This window comes from Physeter macrocephalus, chromosome 13 (genome assembly GCF_002837175.3).
Source record: "Physeter macrocephalus isolate SW-GA chromosome 13, ASM283717v5, whole genome shotgun sequence".
NCBI classification, from domain to species: Eukaryota; Metazoa; Chordata; class Mammalia; order Artiodactyla; family Physeteridae; genus Physeter; species Physeter macrocephalus.
Genome location: NC_041226.1, coordinates 48,948,632 through 48,968,639, shown reverse-complemented (window position 1 = coordinate 48,968,639; position 20,008 = coordinate 48,948,632). Strand labels below are relative to the sequence as shown.

Genomic DNA, 20,008 nt, shown 5'->3' with positions numbered 1-20,008 from the left:
CTTATGTACTAATATACTTAATTGATTATTTTTCCCTTATTTGACCCTTTTTGTTTAAAATGAAGTCAAATTTTCTGAGACTTCCTTGTGACCTTAAATTTTATCTACCATCGAAGATCAGGGAAGTTTTCCCTCTGATCTGGCTAAGTTTAAGTTAGTTAAGTCTTAGACCTAGTTAGGGGAGTATTTCCCCTTTGTCCCAAGATGTCTCTGGCAACAGAGTAGAAGAAGGGTGTAGCAAGGCCGTCACTTATTGGACAAAGGCTAATGGGAACTGAGAGTAAAGGCTGGCTGTGATGGCTAAGGGTTCTGGTAGCATGGTTCATGAAAGGTTTCTAGCCTGAGAAGCAGGGTTGATTATGAAGTCATTCCTTGAGGGACAGTTCATTAAGTAGAGTAAGATTTTCCTGTTCCCTCCCTCCCTCCCTCCCTCCCTCCCTCCCTCCCTCCCTCCCTCCCTCCCTCCCTTCCTTCCTTCCTTCCTTTTTTTGGGAAGGAGTGTATGGAGATCAGAGATACTGTATTTGGTTTGGATTTGTAAATCATGGCCTACTCAAGGAATGTTCAGTTGGAGATGTTGACCAGTCAGTTGGAATATAGTCTTAGGTAAAAGAAGTCAGAGCTGAAAATACAAAGTTGGGTCCCAGCAATTAGCTGCTGCCGTTTGGCTGGCCGATTATATCACCTGCCCCTTTTTCAATGGAGACACAACTGTAGGTAGGTGAATTCTTCATTTTACAGGGATGACTTCTGCACTGAGGAATTTTAGCATCCCCAGGCATTAAAGGCCAGTGACACTCCTCCAATTCTGTGACATTCAAAACTTCTGACTTCTCTACCCACCCTGCCCCTACCTCAGTTCCCAAAAGGATTGGGTAGAAGCTGGTGGGGAGATCATGATCCCAGTAGAGGTTGAGGTCTATTGAAGTGATGGCATAGAACGACTTTGTCCATAGGCATGGCATGAAATCCATATGTGTAGTTCTGAATTTTCCACTAGACACATTAAGAATTAAAAAAATAACTTTAATAATATATTTTATTTATCCCAATGTAACCAAAATATCATTTCAACATGATTACGTTTTGGGTTGAGCCAATGCATTTGGCCATTTGGCAGCCAACTACTTATGTCTTTCTCCACTGCAGTCCCAGGACCCAGTGTTGAGGAAAAAAGAGAGGGGAAAGGCCATTCCAGTAATGTGTCTTACATGATTGTCCAGGCAGTGCAAACAATTGCACCTTTGTATTTTTGATAGTCTTTTTAAAGCACTTTTGTTACACTTTTTAATAACAGGACAAACACTACCTAGCGCTTTTACATGCTTTGACAATCCTTCTTAGATGAAATAAACTGTAAAGGTCATTTGTTCTAGGCTTACTTGTTCAAAACATAACATTAAAAACCAGTATCATGCCTAGGGTTTTCAAGGAATGTGATATTTTACATTTGTTACAAAATCTTGTTTTGTTTTGTTTTTTTGTGGTACGCGGGCCTCTCACTGTTGTGGCCTCTGCCGTCGCGGAGCACAGGCTCCGGCCGCGCGGGCTCGGCCGCCATGGCTCACGGGTACGCGGGCCTCTCACTGTTGTGGCCTCTGCCGTCGCGGAGCACAGGCTCCGGACGCGCGGGCTCGGCGGCCATGGCTCACGGGCCCAGCCGCTCCGCGGCATGCGGGATCTTCCCGGACCAGGGCACGAACCCGTGTCTCCTGCATCGGCAGGTGGATTCTCAACCACTGCGCCACCAGGGAAGCCCTGTTACAAAATCTTAACTGAATAATATGTATAAAATAAGAAGGCATTGAATATAATACCTAGTTTACCAGTTTACATATTTTTCTGGCCACTGAGGAGACCCATGAGGTTGATCTTTTCTTTTTGTTTTCATTAGAATAGTTCTAACTAAAAAAAAAGTTAACTTGGATTTTTATTTCTCCTCAAAATTTTTTTGCGTATTCCCAACTCTTCAGTGCTATTTCTTCAGGCTGTACAGGAGACAGATATTCAACAGCTCGTGTTTTAATAAGATAATCCATTTTGGGTTTGATAAGGAGCCACTTGACATCATTGTAGGTCAGGAAAGGTGGAACTATAGGTCAATAGTCATTTCCTTTGTTTCCTACAGAAAATAAATGACTTAATTTTTGATAGTAATCTTCATTGTCTCCAGGCACAGAGGACCGGTGATGTTATTTCATTACATATTCCATTCAGTGTTCTGCATATTTTTTCATTACTATCCAAATGACTTTTCATAAAGGGAAACAGCAATGAATATGTTAATGTACAGTACTCTTAAACTCGTACTTTGGCAAATATTTTGTTTTAAGTTTTGATAACCACGAAAGTCTGTAAAATGATAAATCCCGGGAACAATGATAGTGAAGACAGAGTTAATTCTTGGCTTGAAAATGCAGCTAATAAGATGACTTCTTTATATAGTTGTTTTCCTTATTTCAGCCAAACCTGTGTTTTCAAGTTTGAATAAATTTGACTCTATTAGTATCTGTTATAATATTCGAATGTACTCAGCTTGAGAGAAATTTTCCTCGATGCATAACAGATCCTGAGTAAGCAAAAATGTATTGAAATTAAACAATATACCGAAATAGTCATGTATCCCAGAGTGCAATAGGTCTTTTATGGGATATTGGAGGAATATATGACACGTTTGGCTTTTCCTGCTGGGCTTCCTGCCTCAAGCTTCATGTACAATGTAGACAATCAGTGCCGTCCTTGACAATCCTCTCGGCTCTTACCCCACACTTCCTCCTTCTTGTCAGTCATCAAAGGCTGTTCATTCTTCCTGTGTACTCTCTCTCAAATAATTTTCCTCCTCTTTATTCTCACTGCCACTGTTTTGGGTGAAGCTCTCACCAGCTCTCCCCTGAGTTGTTACAGTAGCCTGTGAACTGGTGGCTCTTCCTTCTGCATCAAATTCTATCTGTTAATAAGCCATCTTCCAAAGCAAGTCCAGTGCTAGCTTTCTAAACACAAAGCTTAAACACATTATGCTTTTGCTTTGTGATGCCCCACCCCCTGCTGTGTGATACCCGAACACATTTCTTTCCCATTTACCTCAAGTTTTCTTGGGGCAGGGAGTCTTTCTCTCTTACTCACTTGGGCCTCTAGCAACTAGCCCATTGCAGGCATTAAAGAAACATTTTTGAATGAATAAATGCATTACCATAACATATAAGACCTTGTGCCACCTAACACCAAGTTACTTATATGGTCTCATCTCCAGTTTCTCCTCCAATAAATCCTGTGTTCCAGCCACATGAAATCCTTTATTATTGTTCACAAACATGGAGAATTTCATTGCCCTGCGATTTTGCTTATGCTCTTCTTCCCATCTGTTTCTCAACAGTCAGTTGTCACCTGGGTCAGCTGAACCCAGAGAATGAACTGATTTTAGATTTATTGACATTTATTCTTTTCATCAGCCCAACAAACATCTACTGAGCACATACTATGTGTTAGACACAGTTATAAGTTTGGGGATAGGGACTTATGAACAAAAAGACAATGTCATGGCCCTCCTGGAACTTACATTCTAGTGTAATAACAGATAAAGAATTTGTTAGGTAGTGATGAATACAAGAGTAGAATCGAATGTACAGAGGCCTGGAGGAGAGAGCATTTTTCACATGGTTGAGATGTACCCTGAGCAGAATGGTGGAAAACAGCGTTGGGTAACTGGTTAGAGGCACATTGGATAAATAGTTAGAGGTACCTACTATAGGACAGGGTAAAGACTTCAGAATGACCTTAACACCATCTCCCTTCAGTGTGTCTGTGTTCAGCCTGCCCTTGCCTTGCTGTTCCCACGTCAGCCCTGGTTCCCAGCCTTTTGATATAACAGGAGCTTGAAGCACACTAGCCAGAGTGGCTTGGACACTTCTGGGCTCATCCAACTTTGCAGCCAATGTCAGAGTGACCAGCAGTTGAGAATCTCTCTCCCAGGTAGCAATGGAAAATAAGTATTAGCCCCAGAGTTAGACTGCCGATCATTTTCATAACCTTGAGCAGATTACTTAATCTCTCTGAACCTGAACTTTCTTGTCTGAAATGGGCCTTGTAAAAAAGAAAAGAATGAAACTCTATAAAAGTTTCCCCGTTTTGTTCACTGGCGGTTCCTAAATAGCGAGACAGTGCCTGGTACTCAGTAAGTATTTTTTGAATGAATGAATGATATAACAAATGTAAAGCCCATGAAACAACACTTGGTACGTAAGTGTTTAGTAAATGGTAGTTATTGCTATTATCATTGTTCGTATATGGTTATATATATATTGCTATTATAATTGTTGTATAATTATTTTTAAAATTTTGAGACCCCGTGGTCATATTGTGGTTGTATTGCAAGTGTAATTGTCCATGTGTGGGTCCTGTGTACTGCATCCGCCTTTCTGCCCAGCCTCATGGTGCCTGGTTTTTGTGCCCATGTGTGGGCCTGGGCTTGGGCACATGGCTAGCGCTCTGATTCTTGTCTGCATCTGTTACCCAGTTCTGGCTTCTCCTGGGGCTAGGCACTCAGAATTAGTTTCTGCTAGACCCGCTCCCTTCACAGAATCTTGTTTCTGGCTTCCTTTTCCAGGACTGAACTCACTTCTCTCTTTTCTTTCCCATCCTCTTTTTATGGGGGGAGGGTGGGAGCTATAATTGACATATACTGTTAATAGAGTCACCATGCTATACATTACATCCCCATGACTTATTTATTTCATACATGGAAATCTGTACCTTTTGACCACCTTCACTCACTACACACACACACACACACACACACACCCCTCTGGCAATCACCAATCTATTCTCTGTATCTGTGAGCTCGCTCTCTCTCTCTCTTTTTTTTTTTTTTTGGTGTGTGTGTGTGTGTGTATGCATTTAAGATCTTAACGTCTAAGTGAGATGTGGTATTTGTCTTTCTTTGTCTGACTTATCTCACTTAGCATAATGCCCTCAGGGTCCATCCGTGTTGTTGCAGATGGCAAGACTTCCTTCTTTTTTATGACTGAATAATTCCTTTATCTTTCCCTGACATCAAGGCCACTTGTTAGCCCATCCTGATACCTGTTCCTACACATTTGATCTCTCCCTGGGATGTTAATATCTGCCCAGCTGAGCTGCAGTTTTGTGCTCCCTCTCTAGGGTTTGGTTGGTGGGTCACTTGGCACGTCTCTTGCCATGATATTTTCCTGGTTTCTGACCTGGTTTCTGTTCTCCAGTCCTGGCTCTGCCCGTTACCTCCCGGGGTGTCTCGTGGTTTGTGAATGTGGCGCGGATAGAATGAGATGACTGCCATAGCAGAGATCCGTCACTGCGTGTTTAAGGAGAAATTTGGCCAACTCGTGACCCCCAGGTGTGTGCAGCTCTTCAGAATATGAATGACAAAATAATTTTTATTACAATCTGTGTTAATGCTGGGGTGGAAGACTTATTTAGAAGCTCAGTTGACATTTCTAAAACTATTAGTGTAAACGATCCACTGTTGTGGTAATTTAGCGCCTTACCAACATAGAAAACACTGATTCTTGCCATCGGGAAAATGTAGGTTGCTGCATTGCATGTGCAGATTTACCAATTCTTAGGAAAGACACAATTCCATGTTTCAGTGTGAGGTGATTATGGAAGGGTTTTGTTTTTGAGACTGATGACAGATATGTCAGAATAATGTATATATGGATCATTGAAACCACTGAAGGGGATTTAAGTTGCAAGTCCCAGTAGGTCTATAGTTTGTATCCTAGTTCTCCCAGTAAAATAGGATCATCAATGTGATATCCACTCTCCCATGCCGCAAAGCAAGGGAAGATGAAAGCCTGGGCCAGAATGGCAAAGTCAACATTTGAGCTGATATTTATTTTGTACCATCGGAGGTACTTTAATTATGCATATGCCCTCTACAAAATTGACTTACCAGTGTGAGGGTATGTGAGTTTAGAAAAATAGAATTTTACACTTAGTCTAAGCACTTATAAATTGAATGTGAGGCCCAAACATATCTCTTGAGTATAAAAGGTCGAAGATGAAGTTCCTGTGTAATCCAAGTACTTGAAACTGTTGTGAAAATATTGAATGAGCCCTCTAGGATATGAATATTTTCAAAACACTGGGTGGCAGATGAGATTACCATAGATTTTTCTGGATGTTGAACTCAGGATGGGACTGACTTGCTAAATGAATTAAGAGATGTTTCTAGGATAGGAATGTATAATCTTATCAAGCTAAGGAAATATGTTGAAAGATTGATTTAAAGAAAAAAAAAAAGTGAAATAGCTTTGAAACCAGGGGCGTATTTGATCTCTTATTGTTATCCCCCGAACCGTTGATACTCACCAGTGACCAGAAGTTGCACATTCCTTTCAGTGACTAAATCAGTTCAGCCCTGAGAGGAACCATCCACTGAGATTCCAGAGCTCTGTTGGTGCCTTCAACAAGGTGCTCATGTTTTTTTCCCATGTTGATTTAGGGAGCGCACAGAGGAAGATGGAGGGAGAGGGAGAGGAAGGGAAAGAGGGGTGTAGCGATTGGGAGCTTAGCTTGGGCTCAGGCTCCTTTGGTTTGCAGTCGAGCTGCACCACTTACTAATCGTGTGACCTTGGACAGTTTAACCTCCTTGTGTCTCAGATGCCTCATCTTCCGATAATAAAGCCTTGACCTCTTGGGTTGCTGCAAGGACTACATGAGTACACGTCTCTTAGCACAGGGTCTAGTCCATGGTAAATATGCAAATAGTAGGTGTTGTTACTATGTTTGTTAGCAAGATAATACTAAGATGGTAGTTGTGTTATGCTACCTATTGTTGCATAACAATAGATAATGGAAACTGTTGGCTGGGCGCATAATTCTAATCTCTTAGGTGCGTCGATCCTTATGAAGAGCAGGGATTCACTCATTTTTTTGCATTTCAGCACAAATTTGGGGGTAGTATAAAACACTTATGTTTTCTCTGAAGAAAGGACCTATTGGTTGAACTGGCATACAGGCTTGGAAAACAATTGTTATTTTTGTTGGTTTTTATTGTTGTTATGGTAGAAGTGAGTCAAGAAAGGGGAGAGGTTGACTTCTCTATGAAGTGGTTTGCAAGCAAAAGGCGAATTTCCTTATAATCTGATTCTTCTGCTTTTTCTGTAGGAAAAAGTACTCAGAGGATGATACTTTTAACCAGTTGGTATTCCTGCATTATAACCCGTTAAGAATCTTTTCCGAACATGCCTTAATCAACTTGATGCGGTGAATCCTGCATTGCTTCTCATATGTCCCTTTGATCACTGTTGAACATAACACGGGTAGGGGTGAGGGCAATTCATATTTTTCATTACCTGTAGCCAGACATGGAGATTCAAGATGGAAACATGTTTAAGTGAATATGTCCTGTATCTTGAGAAATCAGAACAAATCCCAGTAGATATTTTTGGCTTATGAAGGGAAGCCTTGTTGAAAAATTCGGTCTGTTGAATGTTGACTAGCTGGCTCTTTATTACCCCAGCTGTGCAAAGTGGATGACGCACAGTCTGGAGGAGGGAGAGGAAAGAGACCTGCATTCTGGGAGTAGGAGGGCGGATTGTAGTAGTTGCCCTGGAAAGTCACCCCTGTTCCATGTTTTTATGAGAGAGGATTATTAAGCATCAGTCCCTTTCCTTCCTGCAGGTTCCATTCAGAATATTGTGAGACGCTAGGATTGATGACAGTTGTGTTTACATGTTGATGTATTTCTGATGTATTTGTGGGGAGGAAGGTGATCTCCACGTCTTACTCTTCCGCCATCTTGAAGGTCTCTTGACAGTTGTGTTTATACTGCTTTTGACTGGGAGAGCTACTATCAGCTGGACTGCTGTGTTGCCAAATCTTATTTGGGAAATAGGAATATCCAGAGTACTGTTCTCATCCAGTGCACATGTAATTGATCAACAGCCAGCTAATCTGATGATAAATTTGGCTGTAATTGATACAATTTTCTCATATGAAATAAGTAACATAGGCGTATAGATACATGTACATGAATATAAACACATATACATAAATTATATAGGGTTGTGTAATATCAAAATATTTGTTACAACATAAAGAGTACCATGTTACTAAATTTGATGACTAATCTTATTTACCTCTTGGGAGTCAGTTGAGCTATTGGATTCCCCAGCAAATGCGTTTAGATCAAGATCACGACAAGATATGTTTGACAGCAATTTCAAATTATTAGAGTTTATTACATATTTAAAGTCTGAAGTCAGTTGAGACTGTATGTATCTGAATTTTAGCTTAGAGAGATAAATCTATCGATATTTTGTTCCAAGGACTACGTCCTCAATGCTGTACAATTACCATGTGCTCTGTGAAAACCACACACCTTCTAGGATGGTCTGGAATATGGTGTGATGCTCGGCCCTCCTCTTTATGCTAAACAAGGTCAGAATCAGGAAAGCAGAGATTAATATGCTTCATGTATATACAGTATAACTTTCAGGCGTATGTACCGATCGAATCTACACTAGTTGCAAGAATTTAATAATTAAGGATTGGGTTCCTTATTTGTGAACATTGTTATTTATGGTGTTTATTATGGCTGTGCTGCGCTGATCCTCGAAAAATCAGGGAAAGAGAAATATTTGCCAGGCAAACTTCATTTCTTAAAAAAATGCTTGAAAGTGTGTTTAATGATTTCACTTTTACATGAAGCTGAAGTGTAACCCTGTCTTTAACACAGCTAGCATTATTCCAGTACAACAACGATAAAAATTATAATGAAAACAGTGATATTGAAATGTACTAAGTAGCCTGTGAACCCAGTCAGCTTTTTATGATCTATCCTTTTTTAACTTCAAAGACTCTGGTTAGCTTGCATTTTTTTTTTTTTTTTTAATGAATGGGTTGATCACAGCCAGCGAGGAAAACGGCTGAAGTCTATCAGCTGTAAATTGGTACAAAGCACTAAAAGGAACATTAGCCTCTAATCAGATTCTAACAGTTCATTAAACCTGCCTTTCCAGAATCGCTCTTTGTCTTTTCCCCTCCTTTGCAAGGCATCTTCTTCCCTTTCCATCTGGGCAAGACCTCCTCCGGGGTAGGAAGCAGTATCAACTCATCCTTCATTGTCTACCAACCAAACAGCCTACGGGAGGCTTTGTTAGGGTGGATTCCATGCTGCTGTGAAAGGCCCGGCAGTTGAGGGCTGCTGGCAGCAGGAAAGCTTTCCTGAGGTTGGGAGGTGGCAAACCAAGCTGGCTGCTTCCAAGCATGGAAGCAAGTGACACATTGGGATTTGAGGTCCATGCCTGATATGTAAACAACCCACCAGCCTCTGTGAAAGTATTTTAAGCTTGGAACAAATGCCCTGAGCTCACCAGTAATACCATAGTTCCTTCTGTTGTAAGCTATTAGGATGCAAAAATCCCCCCAAAATATGGACAAGTCAAAAGCAAACGTAAAAACAATGATGTATCCTGCCAGTTTTAATAATATTGTACACTTCTAAGAGAGGAACATGACAGTAATTTTTCTTCTTTTTATTACCTAACAGACTAGGTAGCATGGGATTTCTGAATGCTCATTAGTTAGCTCTAGCGTAAATTTGCTTTTTCTCCTTGCCATTGATTTCTCTGAGCAAATATTTGTGATAAGAAGCCCCATACATTTTATTTCTCAGAGTATTTTTCGTAAACAAAAAGGAGAGTCAAGAAATGGGAGAAATAATTAGAGCTTCGCTATACTGCACTCTGTCGGTATTATTTGGTAATAAAAACGTTTAATTTATGATGTGTTGAAGTGAGAGTTGTTTTTATTTAACTGTCTGTTGGGGAGAAAAGCAACTCTATGAATGGCGAAAACCTCAAGGTTTAGAAGTGATATTAACCTTTGTCACCATGTAGGCAAAACATTTAGCAATGTCTCTCTTTTTCTTCTAATAAGACCACCTTAGTGTCATATGGTTACATTCTATAACAGCAAAGACACTATTCTAAAAACTCAGTCAAACTTAGTCATTTTAATTTCTTGGTTTAGTCAGTATTTGAGGGTAAAGTTGGCATTCTCAACATATTTTAAAACATGAGCCTGATTTTGGCCTGAAGCAAGCACTGATGTGTGGCTTTCTGACTCCCTTCCTAGGTTGTTGACTTCAGAAAATCCCCGAAGCTCTGGAAATTAGTCAAAAAATAACCCTGATTCAATCTTTTTATAGATGTTTGAAATGCTATTGAGCCACAATAGAAGTAAGGTTTTCCCTTCAAGAGGTGTTAAATGGAGCCAAACATATACCAGAACAGAAAACAAATTGTTGTTTATTCTTTGATTATGACTTCAGTTTAAGAATTCACTCTTAATCCAAGATTTATGTTAGTTGTTTTTAACGGAGATGTTTGCGGTTGAAAGGTAGAAATTTTCATTTGATCAGATATACCGTGATACTGGAATTCACTGTCCAGCATTATAGTATCTTGTATTGAAAATTATTTCGACTTTGACAGTAATATGAGAGTATATAAATTATTTTGATCTGCCTTTTTCCCTTATGGATTTCTGTATACAGTACAACCTCCAGAGCTAAGGAAGAAAGAAACTTGCCTTGTATTTCCTTCCACGATTGCAAGTGTGATGAGTTATTCCGGCCCCGTATAAATTAATGTAAGGTTGCCTTACTCCAGTTTATTACCGTCTGACCTCCAACCCAGGGGTCATAGAATCAGACTGATTAATTCAAGTTCTTGGTCATTATTTCAAACGAAAGTTCAGAATGGGGGGATAATTGGTTATGCTGATATTCTCCTTTAATTATACTATATTGTTAAAAAATTAGGTTAGCGGTACTAAATGTACTACAATGAAGGCAGACTCTTCCAGCTGTCCTCTTCTGAACGCTTTATAGCTGAATTTCCCCCTCTCTCTCTTTTATTCTCAGAATATCACCACCTTTGAGAACAGAATGTTAATGCTTGATGGGATGCCGGCAGTCAGAGTCAAAACAGAGCTTTTGGAATCTGAACAAGGGGTAAGCAGACGTTTCCGACGATGCCCCACCCCCTTCCCTTTAAGAGAGTGACAGTGTTTACCTCCAGAGTGTTCTAAGGTTTGCAGAACGCTTCTGATTTTTCACTTGCTTCAGCTTTTCCCTCTTGAGTAAAAATCATCTGAGACCATGGTTGATTCTCACCCGTTTGCAACCTCAAATATTACTAACTTAGAAAAGGTAAGTTCTTGAATTTAGGAAGGCAGAGTGACCGTACGGCTTTATTTAAATCGGTGAATGTTTTGGAAAGCTAATTCAAATCCAACTCACAGAGGAAGTATTAAAAAAAATAAGATGGGCCTCTAAGCTCAATGTCAAGAGAGTTTGGTTCTTACTAAGTTAGGAGATTACAGAGTACAGTTATGGGAATGTTATTACTGTTTCTGCTTGGATTTCTCTTTGGACATTTGTTTTTACCCTTTTTTATAGTTGATGAAATTTAGGTCAGTGAGTTTGGGAAAAGCACATAAAAGCAAAAGAAAGGGGCTTCCCTGGTGGCGCAGTGGTTGCGCGTCCGCCTGCCGACGCAGGGGACGCGGGTTTGCCGCGGAGCGGCTGGGCCCGTGAGCCATGGCCGCTGAGCCTGCGCGTCCGGAGCCTGTGCTCCGCAACGGGAGAGGCCACAACAGTGAGACGCCCGCGTACCGCAAAAAAAAAAAAAAAAAAGCAAAAGAAAGCTTACTGAGCAATTACGTAGCCAAAGTGACAGTTTATGGCTACTGAAAGTGTAAGGACTTAAGAACACGGCTAGATTTTTTAAAAAGGATGTGGGTGATTTTATAAGTGTTAACGTCTATAGCTTCACTAGTAAAAATCATAATCAGCGCGATGTGATTCCTTGCAGCCCTGGCTGACCACCTTTTGTATGTAAGGGAGAAAGCACTGCCTACCTGTCTTACTAAGCCAGCATCACAGAGGCAAGTACACGTGACCACAAAAAGGACATCAATTAAATACGTATTTAATCTTAATCTTATTTGTGTATCCCTTATTCAAAAAAAACCAAAACAAAACATCAGCAGTGTTTTGTAGTTGAGCAGATCAAATTTAAGTGTTAATAAACTCTCACTCTTACACCAGTCAGTACGCATGAGTTCTTCTGGGACCCCATTCAAGAGGGTAGGATACTGATGTACCAAAATTATTTTGGAATGGGGACACTCGAGGGCAGGGATCTCTGATGGTTGCATTGAGAGGGTTCTCCAGTCATGTCTCCATTCCTGAGCACTGTGTGGCAGGGTGTATGGCATCTCATAATACATTTCTCTTCCGTGTAAGTCAGTGTCTGAAACAGACCCCCATCACGTGGAGCAGATCGTGTCATCTTTATGTTCGGTGTAGACTGTGGTAGCTCTGAAATGCACCTTGTGGAGTATGTCAACCGAAAACATAACCGCACCGTCTGCGTGACATAATGACTGATTCACAGAGATTCAACCCAGACTTAGGCAGTAGAGCATCATGAAAGAAAAGACTATGTGTTGGTTATTAATAATTGCTCGTTCATTGTAGACAAACCTTCAGAAAAAGTCACGTGTTCACCTGGATTTTCTAGCCTGACACTCATCGAGTTAAAACCCTGTGTCCTCCAAACTAAGTAGTTCTTTACCTTTGTTTTTTAACCCAACCACAGAAGGATGTGTTTTATTTCTTAGGAGTTCTGTTTTCGTAATCTAAATGCATTAGCATCAGTTTAATAAAAATAAATGCCTACATACCCCGTGTTTTAAGTTTAACAAAACATACAGACTGTAACATCTTATTTCGAGAAGGCAGCCTGATGGAAAAGTGAAAACGGTATATTTCACAGTGTCGCTTTTATTTCACAGTATGTTCTTCAACTTAAATAACAGTAAATCTGTTCAAGTCATACATGTTGGAGGGAGGCAAAAACGTACAGAAAACCAGTCAGAACGTGTTACCTGGGCTATTAGGCAAAGCCAGGATAGTGCATTGTTGTCACCGGTCCTGGGAATCTGTAAGAACATCTAGGTACTTCTCTCTCCTTTACTATCATTTTTCAGTTTTAAGGTAAGGTTTGCATGAAAGATTTAAGTATACAAAAAACAAAAGCCAACATTCCCAGGGGTTTTACAGTGTGAATAAGAAACTCATGTCACATTGTTTATAGGAAGTATTTTTCTGTCCTCAAATAGGGACGGGAAAAATTGTAGGTTCTAGGTTTTGCTTAATGCCTGTTCATTAAAGTCAGTTTTCTTGCTTGTGAATGGAGCTGATGTTAGTACTTTAACCCTAATTTAGAATGTGAACGTTGGAGGGGAATAGAAACTTCATTAATTCTTTTCCTTAGTCTCGTATATACTTTTCTGAAGTATATGACACGCAAACTTTTGTTCTCTTTTACAGCAAAGCTTTAAGAGAAGCAGACCACAGTGTTTAATGAAATGTATTATGACTTAACTGTTTATGGAATACAATTAATTTGTACTTAGTCATTTGTAATACTTTAAATCAACTCTAATTCTTTAAACAGCTGAAATCTTGAATTTTAGTGAACTTTATTTTTGGTCCCTTTACTGGAGTTTTGTATTGGGGATGATGGGATGGGTGATAATACTGTGTAATTTCAGAATCTCAGAACTACTTTTAGATAAGGAGTGCTAGAATTCTGAAGATTTCTTGATTTCCGTCTTACAGAACTCTTTCCTCATTGAGTATTAAAGGCTGTTTGAAGTTTGATTCTTCATAAGAAAGTGTGAACATATGGGTGACGTTAAAGTCATCACATGCGTGATTATGGGCTTCTGAAAAAGATGAGATGTTAGTTACAGTGAACAAAAAACATTACAGAGATGTATCTGTGCATCACAACAATGAATGGGAAAGCCTGAAGCTTGTGCATTAGTGGGATTCTGTAATCACTCTGGAAACCTAGTTTTGAGACTCTTCCATCAGCGTTAAGGGGAAAAAAAGTTCGTCTGCCTTTCAGGCTACGGGCAGTATTGTAAAGATCTGCTACTTTACATGGGCCTCCTGTCTCAGGGCACCATGAAGGCACCTACTCCTCTTCTCTTTCTTGTCATAAATAGTCCCTTAGGTCTTCGGCTGCCAGCTGGTCTCTGCATGTGCCCCCTCCTCTCCAAGGAAGTCAGGACTGGACGAGCACATTTCAGAGCTTAAAGAAAGACTGTGGAACAGGCCGAGGTTGGCCACTCTGCTTTCTCTTCTCTGAAAAGTTCTGGCTGCCTTGCCTCATCCTCTAAATAGTTTTGTGGTGTGTGTATGTGGTCCCATCTCTTTAATCAGATTGTAAGCTCTCAGAGGGCAAGAACTGTTCCTTGTGTTTTTCTCGTGGTTCCTGGCACATGGTAAGTGCTCAGAAAATACGTGCTTTGTGAAACTTGTCCAGGCATTATAACAGGCATGGTGCAAAATATGAAACCAGTCAATAGCTACTTATAAACCTGCTCTGTCTACCTCACAGGGGTGTTGTGAACATAAAACTAAGAATTGGAAATATTGGAAATAATAGATTTCCTTTGGTGGCAGTCTTCATCTTGTAGCCATGTGAACTGGATAGAGAAGAGTGGCTAATTCAGACCGTCTCTGTGTGCCTTACTTCTGTTTGGAACCCTTAGTTTTGTGGTATTGAAGTCGATCAGTATTGCAGTCTCCTGAAATGTGACTTAAGTTTTCTTCCGCCTTCTTGGTAATACAGCGCATGCTGCTACGTGGTCCATGGCAAGGTCATGTGCTCTTGTGATATACTTCGGGGGCACAGCATGGAGTGGTGGAGTGACTTTGTCTGTGACCTTTGGTGCTTGTGTCCTGCTGTTATAAGAGCTTCTCAAATGTGCTCTCAGCCTTTGGATGTTCTAAGGTGTTAGTAAGCCCAGGACTAAAGCAGGAAGGGGAACGCTAGAATTTGTAAACCCAGAGATAAGGCGGTGTGCAGAGAACAGGCATCACCTCAAAGACATAAAACGTGATTTTATTCCTGGCCCTGCAGCTCCCTAGCTGGGACAGCATTGGGAGGGAACTGCCCATCTCCAGGCCTCTGTGTCTTCATCTGTGCAGTGGGGATGTTAGAGACGAGACCTGCCAAATTCCGCCTGACGGTCTTTGATTCTGGTAACAGGCATGGAGTGAGAGAAAGCATTTCCAATGATGAGTCTAAAAGTGATACTGCAATGAAACTGCCTGTGTGTGGAAGTAGAAATGCACAGACTTTAAAGTGAGACAGGCCTGAGTTAAGATGCTTCCTCAGCCGTCTCCGTCCACCTGTTCCTCCTCACCTGGGAAGTGCGGCGAACCATCCAGCCTCACAGGGGCCTGACTGCATGTGGTGGGTGCTCAAGAAATGTTCTCCTTTTGAGGAAAAAGAGGATTATAAAGGGCCCCATTGCTTCACTTTCCATTGCTGCAGTTCTCATAGGTACTTAGTAGAGGTTTCAACATCTGCATTAATTTATAATCCTAAGAGAGGACTTCAGGTAAATCTTAAGCTTTGTTTTTTTATTTTAATTTTTATTTAAGCGTGTCTGGAGAAACGTTGCAAATTCTGACTTCGATTTTATCATGTAAGAAAATAGAATGATGCAGCCAGAAATCAGTTATTATTTTAACACAGAAGTGATACCGCTTGGTGTGATAATGCTATTTGGCCATAATTTTTAAAAAAGGAGTCTGAGTTCGCATACTTTAAAGACTTGTTGGTATATTTCCAGAGGAACTAATTCGATGTCTGGGATTTGCTGCAAAATAAAAGGGGAGGGTGGAATGGATGGGGATAGAGATGCAGTAAGATTGGTCATGGTTCCATCATTACTGAAGCTGGATGATGGGTGCAAGGGGGCTTGTTTAACTCTTCTGCCTAATCTTATATATGTTTGAAATTCTTTAAAGTAAAATGTTTAAAAAAGCTCTCTCAATAAAACTATGAAAAATACGTAGGCGTCAGAGGGAGACGGGAAAGAATCATTCCTCACTCAGTCACCTTCGCGCTTCGTGTTCTAAGGCCTGAGAGGTCTGCCGCAGGGATGGAGGGGACCTGAGTCCCTCATCCAACCACAGGGGTGTTGCAGCCCGTGGTTTCTCCTCCCCTCTCTCCTCTCGTAGAGGCAGGTGCAGTCCTGATCCGCGGGCTTGTAGGCCCAGGGAGGTGGCAATAGCGTGGCTGAGAGAGAGAAGGAGATGGGATGTTCTGCCCATTTTAAGTGTTCCGAGCAGTTGGTAATTGGGTGATAAAAGACCCCGCTGTGTTACACTGTGGGAGACGGCCTAAGGTCGCTTTACCCCAGCCCGGGAGCTGGGGAGGGGACAGGTATGGCGGCGGATAGGTATGGGTCCGTGGCTTCCTAGCAGAAAATATCAGCCCTGGTCGGACCGGAGATCTCTGAGCGCTCTAATTTTAGAGGTAGGACAAAAGAGAATCATGGTTCTTTCCCCTGAAGGCTTGCAGTGCTTTTGCAAACCGTTCAGTAGGACATTCAGAGCAAGGCGTTGAAGACATTTCTGTATCAAGGAGAACTAGTGCCATTAAGGCGACTATATTGTCACGTCCTTAAGAGCAGAGCTAATGCTTTTTGTTTCTCATTATTCCTCGTCCTCCCAGCGCAGGGAGCTGAGGCTTAGGCAGAGCTCAGCAAAGAGCGATCAATTCAGATGCTCTTTATTGTAAGGGGGAGCCGGTGTCAACGGCAGAATTGAGATTTCGAGACGGGCCATTTTGGAAAAGCCTCCAATCCTTAGGTCTGATAAACAAAGAGAAACAGGTGCAAGTGTTGTAGCTGAACCTACACGTGTGCTATGCAGTGCTGAGTGGAGACAGGCAGTTACATTAAAATTCAGTGGCGTTAGGGGAAAAAAAAACTCCACAACACGTCTAACTTCTTTTTCCTCAGTGTAAACCACTATGTTTAACTTAACATAAAAGATTTAATATACATTAGTGTGTCAAGGCTTAGTAAGACAGTGTTACTTTAATGACTATCAGAAGAGCACGAGAAGGTATTATAAAAACGCCACTTGCGTTTCCCTTCCTCAGCGCCTCACTATTACCCCCTCTACTGTGGGAACAGGGGCCAGCATAGCTAGTAAATCGGTAGAATTATCTTAGACATACGATGTTGCTTATCACTTAATATTCTCTGATGACCCACTACCTGAGCTCTTTTGATCTGTAGTCCAATCTTTGCATGTCCCTACCTGGCTTCAAAGAAAAGCATACGCAGAAGCTATCTTATTGCTAATACAAGAAGACCATTATTTTTTTTAAAAGCAGGAAAATATATCTGCACTTGCCAAACTCATATTTTAGGGAAGAGCTGTCCTCCTCTGTAGAAGCAGAGTTGGACTGATTTTAATAATGTCAGAATGGCCAGTAAATGTATTAATAGAAAGAATTGAAAATCAATGAGCTGTGATAGTAATTACAGATAGTACCCAAGGGAAATATAGCAGGCAGCCAGATCCTTTCCCTTGGGGCCTGCCCTGGGCAAAGCTATGAAGCTGATAATTCTGCCCTCCTTCTTTCCCATTAGCAATGTACTTTCTCCTTCAACTCTATTCCCTTCCGCCTGCCGTCCAGACACCCTTGACCCTCTGTGCAGTGGTAGTTCTCGGTATCCACAGATGACCAGTTCTGACTGCAGTCGTATTAATTGAGGAGAATGTCAAATGCTATTCTTTCCAAGCATTATTTGCATTTGCACAGGGTCAGTGCTTTGTAAAAAGGAACATTTTTTAAAGAAATTTCATGCTCTGAGTAATTTGGGAATTTTGATTTGGGGGAAATTAACCTTTCCAAAATATTTCAGCTTATGAATGATTGTGTTCTCCTTCATGTACTAGTCTTTGTAGTAGAATCAGGAAAAAAAAAATCTGGAGCGTGAGATGTATATTTCTCTGTATCTAGGCGTGTTCTCTTATACTAATATTTATATACTGATTCGTAGTCTATAAAGTGCCGCACAAAAATATCTTATTTAGCCCTTGGAGGACTCTTTGCTCCTGACTGTTAGGGATTAACTGCTGTGGGTATCAACCTCCCACCATAAACACTAGAAAACAAGACAAAATGCATGAAATGTTTTTCACATATTGGACAACAGGCGGTTAAGGACTGTGATCCTTGGGACGTGGGACGAGAAAGGGGGTGATTCTACTACTGCCTCAGCCTCCTGCCCGGAGGCAAACAGGGAGGGCGGACCCAGAGAGGGTCTAACAGTCACACCAAGCTAGGCAGGCAGGGTTTGGAATTTGGAGAGGTCAAGGCAATTAATTTTTAAAGAGAGCAATAACAGAGAGGATGGGGTTGCACCAAGAGAGGGCTCTGGGGATCTTCAAACTGGTCCCGTTAAGGGTTTTGCTAAGTAATGATCTGCCTGTGTGAGGAGGAAGGCAAGGAAAGAACAAGGATGGCGCAACGGGTGGAACTATTCTTGGATTTCACATAAAATTCACAAAAACCATATGGGAGGGACCTCTTCATACATGGGCATTTGGTAGAGGTCTCAGAAGGGCCACTGCTTAGTAATGGGGCTGAATTAGTTCCATAACAGTCTGGTCTGGACCTTTCCATGACAGAAAGGATCGGACTGATCTGCAAGTTACTTAGTTGTGCCAGAACAAAATCCAACAGTCTCAAAGGAAGACAGATCTAGCCTTCAATAATGCAAAAGTAACAGTGTCTTGGCATTTGATCAAAATGGATCATGTAGAAAAAAAACTTAAGAAACTGAACAGAGTCTCAGTGACCTATGGAACAATCCCAGGTTGTCTAATATATGTACAATTGGACTCTCAGGAGGAGGGGAGGCCAGAAAAAATATTTGAACAAAGCAATGGCTGGACATGATCCAGATGTGATGAAAACTATAAACCCACAAATCCAAGTTCAGCCCCAAGCAAAAGAAATCACGCCAAAGCATATAATAATCAAATTGCTGAAAACAGGTAATGAAGAGTAGTCTTAACAGCAGCCAGGGGAGAAGGAGGAAATATACCTGACCTACAGTGGAACAAAAATCAGACTTCTTATCAGACACCATTCAGGGCAGAAGAAAGAACTTCCTTAGGTAGCAGTAAAAGGACACTAGATAGGAATTTGGATCAACACAAGGAAATGAAGAGCACTCAGAATGGCAAATAACTAGGCAAATATAAAAGATTAAAAAAAAATTTAGAAGAAAATTGCTCAAAGCAAATATAATAACAATGCATTATAACATATACTGAAGGAAAATGAGTAACCACAGTAGCACAGAAATGGGAGGGTGGAAGGAAGGATACTGTTGTGTGTGTGAAGAGTTGTGGTATCATTTGAAGGTGTTGTTAAATGTGTAACACTGTAAATCCTAGCGCAACCCCCCTACACACACACACACACACACACACACACACACACACACACACACACACACACACAAGAAAACAACTAGATAGTAGCTAATAAATCAATGGTAGAGATGAATTGGAAACATTGGAAAAGGTCCTCAACTGTCTTTAAAAGAGAGCAAGAAAAGAGGAGAAACGAACAAAGAACAGATAGGAGAAATAGAAAACAAATAGCAAGGTAGTGCATTTAAACACAGCACTTTGATTATTGTGAGAAATGCAAATGGTTTAAGCACTTCATCTAAAAGACAGATTGTCAGATTGGAAATAAAAGTAAGACCCAACTACATGCTATCTACAGGAAACTCCCTTTAAAGATACAGATAGGTTAAAAGTAAAAAGAATCAAGAGTAGTCAAAATTACGAAACAGAAAATGGAATGGTGGTTGTTAGGTGTTAGGTGGAGGTGGACGTGGGGAGTAGTTTGATGAGGAGAGAGTTTCCGTTTTGGAAGATGAAGAAACTGTAGAGCTCTGTTCCAACAACAACGTGAATGCAGTTGACACTACTGAACTGCACATATAAAAATGGTTAAGAGGGTAAATATTATAGTATGTATTCATTACCACAATGAAAAATTAAACATTTAAAACCCCAGGGAGGGGCTTCCCTGGTGGCGCAGTGGTTGAGAATCCG

At 40.9% G+C, this 20,008-nt stretch overlaps 1 protein-coding gene across 28 annotated transcripts in view; it reads left to right on the top strand.

Moving 5' to 3' along the window:
- KLF12 (KLF transcription factor 12) overlaps window positions 1-20,008 on the top strand; it is a 589,904-nt gene that overhangs the window by 326,815 nt on the left and 243,081 nt on the right. For 24 of the 28 annotated variants that reach the window (XR_008619026.1, XR_008619027.1, XR_008619028.1 and 21 more), the window contains one exon: window positions 10,907-10,996. Coding sequence is in view for 22 of the 28 variants with exons in the window: in XM_028497474.2 (XP_028353275.1) it covers window positions 10,907-10,996 (90 nt within the window). In the remaining 6 variants the exon portion in view is untranslated. Of the gene's footprint in view, window positions 1-5,234; window positions 5,369-10,906; window positions 10,997-20,008 lie in introns of those variants that run through there. The other 4 variants (XM_028497480.2, XM_028497482.2, XM_055089494.1 and 1 more) reach the window with 3 other exon arrangements.